The 14318-nt window shown below is 35.5% G+C and overlaps 2 protein-coding genes across 4 annotated transcripts in view; one reads left to right on the top strand and one right to left on the bottom strand.

Annotated features, from left to right (window-relative positions):
- The window catches only part of LOC122720915 (alkaline phosphatase-like), a 183390-nt gene that overhangs the window by 107415 nt on the left and 61657 nt on the right, over window positions 1-14318 (top strand). The gene's annotated exons all lie outside the window — the stretch shown is intronic.
- Window positions 1-14318, bottom strand: part of LOC122720916 (caspase-1-like) — a 28808-nt gene that overhangs the window by 4887 nt on the left and 9603 nt on the right. The window contains exons 3-4 of the mRNA XM_043948008.1: window positions 4263-4438; window positions 251-347 (exon numbers count right to left, since the gene is read on the bottom strand). Coding sequence (XP_043803943.1) covers window positions 251-347; window positions 4263-4438 — 273 coding nt within the window. The remainder of the gene's footprint in view (window positions 1-250; window positions 348-4262; window positions 4439-14318) is intronic.

A 14318-nucleotide genomic window follows, 5' to 3' on the forward strand; every position in this document is an offset into this window, starting at 1 on the left:
ACAATCTTCTCTCCGACAATCTACCGAGGAAACGACCCCTTCGAGCACGTACCTGCGTCAACTTGCCGCGAGATAAAGAATTTTTTTTTCTTCACGCGAAATAAAGATGCAAACATTCGCGCGTTTGCATAAAAATATTCATATATTCATATATATATATATATATATATATACACATACATACATACATAGATACACGTGTGTTTTTAAAAGGCGTACGAGTCAATGCACGATAAATTCGTCTACTTACAATTATAAAATAAGTGTATGACCATAATATCGGGGAAAGAAAAATTGATCGATTGGTCAAAACCGTGTATTCCGTTGTACGATGAATCATAGTAAGTCTGGAAAAAAGAAAATATGTGAATATAATTTCGACTTTGCTTTTGAAAATGAATATTAAACGTAAAAAAAAAAAAGAAAAAAAGATTTGATAAGCAGTTTTCAGTTGGTTTTACATATATAAATATCCGATGATATCGAGGAGATATATTTTTAGTAATTTTAACAATTTTAATATTCGAATAAAATTGTATACGTTCACCTTTATTTCTCGATTTCCTCTTTAAACTCGGCCAAGTTTCGATACGCTCCATTAAGAATCTTTCGATCCAGAGATTAATCAACGCGATACGTATCTTCCAATTTTATTTTTTTCGTTCATCCGTGTTTTTACTTTTTATTTTATTTATTTTCTTTTTTTTTTTTGCAATCCGTTAACCGACATCCCCCCAGGAGAGAAAATCGCTCTTCTCCCTATGCATCACGCGGAAAGTCGCGACGTTATCGTGAAAAAGATTGGCGAGGATCGCGATTAAATACTAGAACGCGACATGACGAGGCGGAAAAAAAAAAAAAAAAAGAAAAACAGGGTTGAATTCGCCCACGATACGAAGAACGATCCTTCCCAAATACGATGGCTCGTATTTCGATACGATAATTTTTCCACGCTCACTGTTAATCGTCTAATAATTTACGAAACAGGATTTTCGAAACGAATCCTCCATTATCCTCCATAATAGAATCCTCGATTCTATTATGAAATCTTTTTCGATTATCTTTCAAAAAAAAAAAAAGAAAAAAAGAATACTCGATCCTGTTCTACACGTTGCTGGCGAATTTCCTTTTTTTTCTCTTCTTTTTCTTTTTTATCCTCGTATGTGTATCGCGTTTGCGCAGAAAACTTTTTCTACGGCTTAACATCACGCGTGCGATCCACATCCACATACGTTGACACGTATTCAAGAGCTCGTTAAACGAGTTGTGAAGCAAGCTCGCCAACTATAAAACTCTTTCGCGCGCCTTTGAAACGTCGCACGGATAATTAACTATGTCGTCTTTTCCACTTCCGTTAGCGCCGCACCACCTAGCTCGTCGCGAACAACCGGAAACACCGAGAGCGTTAGAGCCACTTTTGCTCCCCGCGAGAACGAGCTCGTTCCCTCGATTTTCACGTGCCCCCTATCGTCGAACCCTTAACCCTTCGCGGCAAGAATTCATTTCTTATAAGCGTGAAACTTCCCTTCGTCGAGGAAACGTCGAGGAGAAATGTAAAAAAAAAAAAAAGGTCGGTGAACGCTGAAACGTCGTAATGACGCTTCGTAGTTCGAGTTAACGAGGAGGAGAAATTTGATCGTCGAGGATTTTTATTCTCTTCCCCGTGTAATCGCGTCTCAAATATTTTTCAAGCATCGACGTTCGTTTGGTGCTTTCCTGTTTTTTTTTTTTATCATGGAATATTTTCAAAACGCGCTATTCTATCCTGTAACACGTGCAACACGCAGGATGAATCGCATCAATCGCGTATCTAAGTAATTCTTTAATTATGCATTGCTTGAATTGCAGAAAAATTTCGAAGGGGAATAATGTTACGCGTGCGTGTTTTTATTTGTAGCTGAAGGCGTTTTCGAGAGTTTCGAGGCTTTATTTATTTAATTGTTTAACGAAATATATTATATAAAAATTAATTACGCGGGCGTATCTCAAATTCGTTAGCAATCGTTGCATTTTCCTTCGATTATTCAAAATTTTTCGCTCGATAACACGAAGCATTTATCTATTAGAATTTTTAAAATGATGTTATAGAAAAAAAAAAAAATTCCCGATAAACGAGAGAGTCGTTATAGTCAACCCTATTAAATCTAGAACGGAGAATGGTTAATAATGCGAATAATAATCTCGAACGCGTATCGATCCCAAAAACAAACTGGTTTATTGCAAGCGCTAATTCCCCGCGAATTCGAAATAACGAATTTAAATTTTAAAAAAAAAATCTTCTATCCAGTTTCTCTAATTACGATAAAAAAAAAAAATAATAATTTCAAACGGTTACCAATTATTTTCTATCCATCTCGTTTCCACTCGTCTCCTCTCGTCCCCGTAAAACGAGCAATACATTTATACACACCCTCTCTATACGCCATCGTGAGTAAGTTCATCGCGTTAAATTCCGTTTCACGATTTAAAATTTCCCTCGAAATATTCGTATGGTGGATGGGAGGTAGGTGCGACGTTTCTGTTTGTACGAGCGTCGAGTGTTTCTACTTCTCCGCGTTTTCGAGTTTATTTTGTAGATTCCACGAAGCAAAAACATCCGTTTCTATCGCGTTTCCGATAACCGGGGAATGAACAGCGTTAATACGTGGTTGCAGATGTGTAATACGTTGGCGAGCGTGTTAACGACAAATTGATTCACGCGGAACAGCTTGTTTTCCAAGTTTCATTATATCGAACAAAACACGGTCTTATTGCTTTTGGGAGGAGGGGGAGGAGGGGAGAACTCGATTCGACGAGAACTTGGTTTCGACCGAGCAAAAAAAAAAGTTAAACAAAGTAGTTTCGTGGAGCGTATGAAAATTTATCGGAATAGAAAGAAAATCGTGCGAGGCAGATGACAGGTATAGCTTTTTTCTCGAATAAATAAATTCGCTTTTTTTTTTTTTTTTTTTTTTTTTTTTTTTTTTTTTTTTTTTTTTTTTTTTTAATTACGATTCTCGCTTCGAATCATTTCGATGCGTTACGCGATCTTTTCGAGAGATAACGCAGAGTGTCTGACTTGAATGTTGAATTTTGCAAATGCAGCATGCTTTTAATTCGAAATTTATTTTCCAATGATGTTTTAAATGCACGTTTTCTTGAATGCGATCAATCGTATCAATATTTTTACCTATGGAAAATATTTTTTTCTGAGAATTTTTCTTTGATATCAATTATTTCACGAAATATTTCATCATTTCGAAATCGACACGCTGTATTTATAATAGGAGCATTTCACGAGATCGCAAAAGAACAAAAAAAAAAAAAAAAAAAGGAAAAACATTTCCGCGGTAATGCGCTTCGTGTTGCAAATCCTTGAGAGATCATCCTGTAGCAGATAAATGGAAAAAGATCAGGCAAGGATTACATCGCGAACGAAATCAAGATTTACGTTATCATCGTGTGAAATATTCACATTATCCCGTTTTATACTTCAACCTCTTCCTACTTTCGGCCTCGAGATCGGACAATTTCTCACGATTCTCCCGATTATATCGCAATTCTATTTAATTGAACAACTTCGCGAACGATTGAAAATCTTTTGAAAATCGAGGATCAATATTATCGTGAATCAAGACGGGATAAAAATATCTTTATTTATTTCATCTTGTCCATTTCCAAAGAGAGCCTTGCGCTTTGTTAAAAATTAATTCTATTTACAATTTTAATACGTACAAGTTCTTTCCTTCTCATTTTAGTTTCCGTTTGAATAACCGATAAGAAAATATTATAAAAAAAAAAAACCGTGGCGAATAAAACTCGTTAATATATTCCAAAATATTGAAGAAAGAATAAAGTAAGAATAAAGATATAACCGAGTTAATTAATCCTCTCTTAAGAAAAAACAATTTTTTCACCATTAGATTCATAGAAACGAAAAGATAAATAGAGTTAGCGAAACTAGAACAAGATCGATGTATTTCACACCATGAACGCTTAATTAAAACTCTTTCCATGAATATTTTTTCTGTGACTCTCGCGTCACTCGATCTATCGAGATTTTTTCCATTTTACGATGTAGCGTTAATTTTATTTGCAATCTAAACAGGTGCACAGTCGAAAGCGTAAAAGGAGGAAGAGAAATTATTGATAAAAAGAAGTCCAACACAGTCCACGGATTAAAGATCACTAGGGAAAATTTGTCCCGAGTGCCGATTGATCGTTGCTCGCCAGATATCGATGTCGACAAAATAAATATATCTGAGAAAAAAAAAATAACTCACCTGGAGGAAGAATATCTTTGGCTTGTCGATCAAGCTGGGACACGAATCAGACAGGAAAGGCATCCATAGCATTTGGGCTGGATAAAACATGTTGTCTGCTTTCAGGTAACCCGATGTTCCGGTAGACAAAACGGCTATGGCCAGACAGTCGTTATTCGTATGATCCTGGGAAGCAACTTTAACGAAAGAATGAATTAATTCGGCTGTGACAATAACCTCTGTTTACCCGAAATAGCTTGTACAAGGTATAAAAGTACTGAGAAGAAGAGAAAAGTTTCGTCTGTATTTCCAAAAATCATCCACCTTGTATTCGCGAAATTGGTATTTCTCTACATCTAAATTATCTCAGCGACACTCGTACAATTCGCTCATGATTATTATGATAAAATGGCGAGGGGAAAGTTAGCTGTACAGGTGTTTGGATTATCGAAGGCGTGGAGATAATCAAACGGTATCTAGATCTTTCTGAATACGAATAAAAAGTGCGAAAAGAAAAATAAATATTTATTTATATTTTAATTTTATTATCATTAATCTAGCAACTCTTATTAAATCCCCTTTTATTAAATTCACGCGAATGTTGGCTTATCTTGTTTACTTCGCTCCACTTGATGTTTACATCATCTCGCATGCAGGTATAAATTATACTATTATATACGGATTGTAACGGATCCCACTACGTATAACGATTAAAATTGTAATAACGAAAATGGTTTCGCGTTAAAATCTGGTAACCGCGCGTAACAAGTGCGAGCCGCGTTATAGATTCGAGTGGCGGGGCACGAGTTGCCGCATTAGATTTAATGAAAGGATTAATTAATTCAGTGCGGTTCACAATAGTGATGACCGACCTGTTTACAATGATGGGTCATACGCAAGCAAATCAAGAGGTTAACGACGGCACGTATCGTTCGTTTAACCTCTCACCCTTTCCGATTTCACTGTTGTGTTGCCACAGCAAACAACGATCCGACTTGAAAATCACTTTTGCAAACAATTCGGAATCCCGTTCATCGAATCGCCTTTCAACCAATTTCCCATACCTTTCCATTTTTTCCTTCCAATTTATGCGCAAAAAAAAAAAAAAAGCAATCTTACGATTTTTTTCACGCGGGAGAAGAAAGATCTGTAAAGAGATATTTCTCCAAGTTTCGAGCGAAATTTAATTCGGATAAAATTCTTATCGCTTGGATAGGTAAAAATTGAAGAGACTCTCTGTAAAAAGTTTTATATTTTCAAGATTAAATTTTTGTATTTTGTAATTTGTACCGCGAATACATAAAAAAAACACAAGATATCTCGAAAATTCGGGAAAAATTTAATTTCGATGAAAATTTCGTCACTCGATTAGAAATTAAAAATAACTTGAAAAATTATTCGAAGATAATCCAAATGATTATTTGATTTTTTTTTTTTTATACTTTCAATCGATATTATTTTGTATAAATGTTACGCTTTCTTTTAGGAAGGTAATTATCTTCGAACAGAACTAAGTGGATTTCGTTTTTTTTCGTAATTCCGTTCTGTTTTTTCTGTGGTCGATTCTATTCTATTTGCTTCAATTTCTCATTCTACAATTTCTTTTTTTATAAAATTATATAAAATAAACGTAACCTGCGTAATTTTCTATAGAATTCCGTAATATCACAAAACTCATTCTTTTTATACTTTATTACGCGAAATTTTTAATATAATAATTTTCTCTTTCCACATATTAATTTTATTATACGTTTTCTCATGAATCGATACATTACAAATTTTTAGATATATTAATTTTACGTCTATGTAATATTTTGTTCTTTTTTTTTTTTTCTTTTTTGTATAAGGATTTCTCATTTCCGTAAGTATATCTCATAACTCTTACGAAACTCCTGTTCCTTTTTTTTAATTTCACCAACACCACGATAACCCGACTCTGACGCGCACACCTACAGCGCGCAAACCTATCCACGTAGTTAACTTTTTTTGCTCGAGCTCCGGGAGAAGCCATCCGAAATGAATTTTAGATAATGCGGGATTAAAGTATAATAGGAAGGAAAAACAAAAATACAATTGTGTCGCGTTCTTCATACCGTATCTGAGAAACGTTAGCTAAAAAATATTTACTATGATTTTATTCATCGTCGATCACGTTAATAATTACGTTAAAAGTTTCTCTTAATATTATTTTTCTACAGATTAAATAGTCCGTGATCATCACGAATTTCCTTTCTCTCTCTTTCGCTTTTTCCCTCTATTTCAACGTCTTTCTTCGCTAATTTTCATCGCACGATCTCTTTTCGTATGATAATTTCGCTCGTATTTCGAGAACAAGCTCGCAAGAGTGACGCGTCGAGAAGAATGTTGATCAGAGTTAAAAAAAAAACTTGGAGAAAAGTTTCAGCGAACGAAGCGTTGAAACGTTCTTTCTTTCGCGCGATACTCTTTTCTCGGTATGAATGTTTTGGAATACAACGTACGTTCTCTCACGTACGATACATCCCACGTTTGCAAGAATATCTAAAATATCTAAAATTGTACCAATGTAACGAGTTTCGTTTATCGACTCTTGCACACGAATATACATTTTTAACGCTATCAAACTTTCGAATCTTTTTCACAATTTGAAATCCCCCCCTCCCCCGTTTCTCGAATCCCTCGAGTTGTAAAATTTCCATCGGATCATCGTATTTCCAACGTTAAACTGAAATTCGAGAGGGAGGGAGAAGAATTCGAAAGAAGCAGGGCTCATAAGCATGAATAAATAATCCCTGTATCAAATGGCTCGCGAAGTTCGCAATTTTCCCGGCTGCCTGCCAGCTAAACAAATAAGCGCCATCGACGGAGAAGAATTAGCGCGGAGGGGGGATAGATGGGAGTTGAGTAAAAATCTCCGGATAATTCCTTCTCGAACAGGAGCGGCGATTTCACGCGCTATTTGCTCCACCACGATCCCGTGTGTACAGCGGTCGGAGAGAGAAAGAGGGGGAGAAAGAGAAAGAAGACGACGACGCGAGAGACTCGTTCGAGCGTTCGAAAAAAGAACTTGCTTTCTCCACCGCTAAGCGAAACTTTACCTCGCCACTTTTCCTCGACCCATCGTTAATTAATTCCAACTTTCGGGGTCACTTTCGGATCAATTATGGAAACGGATAATCGCCCAGAAGAATTTTACGAAGAGAAGAGAAACCACCATCTTGGGAGTAGACGGTCGGGTCAATTTGAAGAAAGGATGGAGTCTATGGTATATATTCAATTACACGGTATCTGTTATCTGATAATAGATAATATTAGGATACTCGACTCGGAGGAAACAGGAATTCACTCCCTTTTTTGGTACGATCGAACGTATCGAACCATGGTGCAAATGCACAAGTTTATTACCTGTTTATTACCTGTGACGACTACCGATGCTTTCACGTAGGTAAACGCGTTAGAGGCGTGAAAGGATATGCATGTCCGGCTAATGTTTATAGAGACTTGTCGTGATCGATAATATGTTATCGATGTCCAGGTGCGAAATATCTAAAATATTAAAAAGTTCGACGAACATAATTTTGAACGATCGTTGAATTTGTATAAGAGATCGTGGATCGAAATCGATATCCTTGGAAATTTTTTGTTCGTAACGTATTTCGAGAATTCCAAGATATCTCGAATGTATCGTAACAAATGGCTTCACTTTCAAACGTTTTAATCATTACAGGGATCGTGTTACGCGCACATTTTGCGATCCCGATGAAACAGGCTTGTTGAACGGGATTGTTGAGCCACTCTTCGCGCCATTCGAGAAGCCCCGAAAGCGGACAAATAACGGAATATAGCGACAAAGGGAGGATAGAATTCAGTTATAGGAATTCAAATAATTATCCTCTCGTCGTGTCAATCACGTTTTTCCGCGTGCACGATTTACGTAATTCGGTTCGATCAAACGGGAAGGTGGAATTACATTGGCTTCTGTGAAATTCTTATAATTATATCCGTAGCCAACGAGGGTCGCGTTAATGGGCCGCGTTCGCGTGATATTTCCTATTTTACGTTATCTATACTCGAACTTGCTTCTCTCGACGAGGAATTATTACGCGTTTCACTTGTGTATATATTCCCGTTGAATCGTTGAAAAATTGCACGTTATTGCCAGGAGATGCGCGTATAATGTTTAACGTGATATAAAGCGAATGCGATGGAACAAATGAATATTTTATATATTTTATATAGACGTTGGAAAGGCACTTTAGAGTTGAAGATCGAAAGAGGACTCTATTTGGTTTGAGTAAAATCAGAGATTAGCGAACGTTGGTTCAACGTTGCAAAGGAATTCGACCGAGTTTGGTCAAAGAATGAAAGGATCGAGAGGTTCGCCTGGAGATGGAACAATGAGTTCATCTAATCGTGAATTTGAACAGGTGGATTTCAAGGAGTTGATTTCGAGGATAAAAAGAACAAATTAAGCGAGATGAAACTAGATTGGTAGATTGAAAATTGCGAAAAGATTAAAGATGACGAAAAAGAAATGAATAAAACGAAATGGATATTTAGAAAAATGTAGCGCTGTTAGAAAACTATAAACCGGATAAAACCGGTGAATTTTTATTCTCGTGCATTCGTAGAATCGATTTCGCACACTACAACCATTCTACCATTCTTGCAACAGGAAATTGAAACGTTTATCACACTCCACATTCGCGATCACCTTAACTCGTAATTTCCCCCCGTTGGAAAAATTCTACGTTCACTTACGTGACTTACGACTCGACGAAAATTATACATCAAGTGAAAACGAACGTATATTATTATAAAATTATAAAATCGTCCGAGACGAGAGAAGAGATCGGGACGATATCTTTATTTCCATTGGAGGGAAACGAAAAGTCTGCCCGATGGAACGAACCTTCCCCTTTCGGGGCGAGTCTTTTCAGATCGTCGAATGGGAGCTCGGCACGCGATACGCGCATTGAACGGGTGCACTCGATGTTTCGCTTTCAGTCGTTTCGAAGCGAAATCGGCGTGACCAACGAAGAGAGAAAGAGAGAGAGAGAGAGAGAGAGAGAGAGAGAGAGAGAGAGAGAGAGAGAGAGAGAGAGAGAGAGAGAGAGAGAGAGAGAGAGAAGAAAAATTAACAGCCATCTCTGGCAAAATACTGTTCAAGTTAGAGGATTTATCGGATCGAACAATTTAGAAAGAAAGGATCCAGAGGGATGTAAACGATTTAACTTTTCAACGTTTTCTGGGAGTGAATTAAAACTTGAACGTGGGCGTTCATATCGTGGTTAGAATATACGCGAGATAGATAATTGCAATGGAAATCTAATAAGCGAATAATTAACACACGAATGTTATTAATATGTTATCTATTTATCTAAGAGAATCGTTTCACTTCGGTGTGCATTGATAATACATTGATGGGCGGGCTCGAAAGCCGTCGTTATTCGTACGATTCGAGCGTGTAATTAATTTTAATCGGATAAATAAATCGACGATAGAGAAGCTTTCGAAAGCTTATACAGCATATTGCTAGAGAGAATATTGAGAAAGACGCAAGGAGTTGGAAAATGGAACGGGCTCGAGTTTACATTTAGTAAGTCGAACGTAAGAGGGTAAGTCCTTACGAGGGAGAGATTTGATTCTTACATTGGCCGGATTATTATGATTGTAGAATCTCGAGGCTCTCTTCCGTTCGAATCGGTGATATTATAGTTAAATTAACGAAAATTCGATGTTGGTTGGTTGTTACGAGAAACTTTTATCAGCATTGAATGTGAAGAGAGATATCAGAAATAGATGAAATTTATTTTTAATATATTTTTAATTTTGTTTCGTAAAAAAAAGAACATCCGATCTACACGAAATCTAATTTTGTAGCAAAGCAACTTGCAACACTTTGCATAATTTTATAGCATTCTTCGCAACGTTGATTCCATTACGTCCTTTTGATAATATTACTCGTTTTGGTTTACAAAGCGTTCGACATTTATGGTTGCTCTTTTTATTCTCGTTTACTCTTTCGTTCCACCGATGATAATTATGTCACGTCGCAACTATCGCTTAACTCGAGATTTGTTCGATCGAAAAAAAAAAAAAAAAAAAAAAAAAAAAAAAAAAAAAAAAAGAAAAAGAAAAGATAGAAATTTTAATATCAACGCGATTCGTTTAACAATTCTACTTTGATAATGACTTTTTCATCGTTCGTTTTTAAAGATAGAGAAAGAATTTGGAAAAAAATATTTGATAAAGAAAAAAAATTGTCCTCCAATTTTTCCGCTTCGAATTTTCCACTCGTAAGAGTAAAGTTTATTTGAACGTGGACAGTAAAAATTATGCTACGAACAGCGGAAATTGTGGCACGATCGTATTGTTAAATCCACAAGAGAGGAATGAAACCGCAAAAGCTACATTTTTCCCGTACCTCTGCCATACAGTTTTCAAAGTAAACGAATAGAATAAGGAACGTATCGATCCCTCCTCTATTTTTCGAATTATATTTCTTCAAAATTTAACGCTTCTTCTTCTTCTTTTTTTTTTTTTTTTTTTTAATAAATTTATTTTGAATCGAAGAAAGGAATATTCCCCCGATGCTTTCATTTTTCCCGTAACGCGATAGTCGAATGGGTGAGCGTCAGTTATCAATTACAATTGCGGTAATTCAACGGGATTTAATTATGCGCGTGAAACTTTCAACGATTAACCCGTACGAAACAACGCGCGTTGCTCGTGTGTCGGGAGTTTAAATAACGGATACCAACGCTCCTATTCAATCAACCATCCATTGTTCCTTCATCAATATTATTCAACTCGTTAAAATTGCAGCTCAAAACTATATATAATCACCAGAAGGGGTAAATTTATAATTGTTCACAACGTTGTTCAATACGTTGTTCACCGCTCCACTTTATATTTTATATTATGGATAATTAACGGTATATTAATTACGCCACCACCATCAATGTTTCCGTTTAATGTAATTATTAATTCTTTTCCCGTATTTACGAGGATTAATAATTTCGTTTAATCATATGAATAGAAATATATCGAAATCGTATAAATCTAATAAATCCATGAACGAAATGGGGGACGATATTACATTTGCGATTCAAATTTCGATTCGAACTTTATTGTTTCACCGGTGATTTTCGATTTTATTTTTTTTTTAAAAAAAAAGGAGAAATCACTCGCAAATCATAAAACTTTATCATTATTTGATATTAAAATTTATCGAATATCGTTTAAAACATATATATATATATATATATTTATATGTATAAAGAGAGCCAATACATTCATCGATTAAATCATAAAAAGATACAAGTTTATCCCTCAAAAACCACTTAAACTTCCTATTCTTCCTATTATCTCTATATTATCCTCAACTCGTGGGAATAATTCCACTAAATTTTCAATTTCAAAAAACTTTGTAAACGGACGATCAACTGCATTCAGTTTCAGTTTTAGAAACCGATCTTCCTGAACTCGTCGCAACAAAAGGGATATTCGTCTGGGAAGGATGAGAATCGGTGTGAAAAGCCGATAATCTCGCGGTATCGTACAACAACAGTAGCCACCCTTAACCGAAAGTGTCGTGGCTAAAATCAAACTCGATATAACTCGATCTCCCACACCTCTGTTAAACATCCCTTGGCACGGATCCAGTATAGACAAACGCTTAACGCGTGCCGAGCCATGAAACAGCCAGTCATCCGTGAACTGAATTATTAAATCGCGCCGCGTATTGTTACGCGAGCCGCGAGTAATTGCTTCGAACGTTTTCACCTCGTTCCACGGATCGATGCGCATCCGTGTTTATCCTTAAACCGTTTTAAACCATACCCACCCTGTACACACCTCGTATATCATCGACGCGGATCCCTACTTTTTCAATCAAAGTGGAGCTGGAGACTTCTCGCGAAACTTCTCAAAGCGATCATCGCGAATTAAAAAAGAAAAGGAAAAAAAAAAAAACGAGAAACAAATTGGACAAATTGTATCGTGGGAATATTTAACTATTTACGAGGCTGGGCGGCCCTGTTTTCATCCCACGTTGTCCGACGAGGAATGGCGCAACTGTTATTTGCTCAGCAAATAAAAGTCGCGTACACGCTTGTTTTTTGCTTTCTATATCGGATCCAGACACGAGATACGAGCGCTTTAGCCGACTAAACGGTCGAAGGGGAGAGGGGAAAAAATAAAACTATTTGTTCATCCCTACGAGTTTCAGCCACTTGAGGAAAGATTAAAAAAAATAAAAAAAATAAAAAAATGACAGATTTACTTCGATTAAGTGTTTTAGAAGTAAACGTAAGATAATATAGTTGAGATTGTAATTCGATTTATCGAACAGCAACGCGTGTTTACATTTTCCAACTTCGTCGGATCGCTTCGAGTATCGTGCAAGGATCTCGAGTAGAATATTTTTTTTTTTTCCCTTTCCCAAATCGAAACTTCGTAATTAATGGGAACAGTTATTTCGAAACATTTCGAACTAGAGCTATCCTGAAGAGTAGCCAAATCGATACATCGAACCGTTGGTATTGATCTTTAAATATCATCGGGGACAGTAGTACGAATCAACGATATCCCCCGAAAACTCTCTCTCGTCCATGAGAAACTATCGCGAACGCGTAGCTGCGTAACCTATCGCATTATCAAACTTGCCGTCCCTATTTTTAATGCCTCGATTTCTGGAACCGTGCCGCGTTACTTGATCTACCTACGTTCCGTAAATTCGAAACGTTCAACAATTTTCCCCAACTCTCGATTATAATTTTCTTTCCTCGAGTCGACTCGAGAGCGAGAGATGATAAATCGAATGAATGGTTTATATCGATGTATCGTTATTACGATAAATGCGTTCCGCGAGCATTTGTAAAATGCTTTGGGGTCGATGAATGCATCTCTCTGTTCTCGAATTATTATAGACGAAACAAATGGTTAATAATAATATTTAGATAGAATATCGCGTTTCACGGTCTTATTGAAGAAATTTGGTAACTTTGCGTACTTGTGTGTGAAAATTGAAAAGTTAATTGATATTTATTTATAATTAAGGCTGATTATTTAAGCCTCTGTTTTCAGTTGCGTAAACAAGAAAAAAAAAAAAAAAGAATAGAAAAGTTGTGAAATGTTTCACGAATGTTTCGAGGACACTCGTTTCCTTAAGTACACTCTCCATTCTCATTGAAGCTACGCAAACAGCATTTTTCTCGACGAGTATAAAAGTCAGATAAAAGTAGGTTTAATATTTCATGCGGAATTTCATAATAATATCTATATATTGTAATAGATACTGGTAAAAAATAATTGTTGTTTTTTAAGGGAAATTAAAAAAAAAACAATATCGAAATATAAGAAATATAAGAGGTATAAGAAAAAACGTGTAAAGTTGTTCAAATATAACGATATCAGTTAAAATTTCCAACAATTTTAATTTAATATTACCTTCAATTTCGTATTATTATATTTATTATATTCTATGTGAAATGAAATTCTAGCAGATAATATTAAAATAATTCGATAGGAGGAAGGGTACGTTATTAAAAAAAAAAAATATGTTTTAAAATATTATTCATTATTTTGTTATTTAAATACGTTTTAAATTTATTAAAATATAGGTACTAATAAATGCGTACAGAATTGAATGAAATGTAATCATGATTAAAAATAATGATCTCAATACATTTTCCCATTGTTTCATCTTAAAATTTTATCTCATTAACTATAGAAATTATAAAATTTCAGCATCGTACGAGATACATTTTCAAAACCCCCTTTTTTATTGGATTTCGATATACAGGAATTTAAACATTTTTTTTCCCTTATAAAGCGGGAATAACCTGCTCGAATTGATTAATCAGATATATCACAAATGAATTCAATGGTTAGCATTGAAAGGTAGTATTCAAAAAAGTGCAAGAATTTTTTACCGATTATTTTATCGATCCAGATTACGTGCATTACATTTTTCTAATATATTTCAAAAAGTTCTTTTATATCTAAAAAAAAAAAAAAACTTTTCTTACATCCACTAGCGAATAAATAAAAGGATATATATTTTTCCTTACAAAATGTTCAATCAACGTTACG

Source organism: Apis laboriosa, unplaced genomic scaffold (assembly GCF_014066325.1).
Source record: "Apis laboriosa isolate Shangri-la unplaced genomic scaffold, ASM1406632v1 scaffold13_cov153, whole genome shotgun sequence".
Classification (NCBI taxonomy): domain Eukaryota; kingdom Metazoa; phylum Arthropoda; class Insecta; order Hymenoptera; family Apidae; genus Apis; species Apis laboriosa.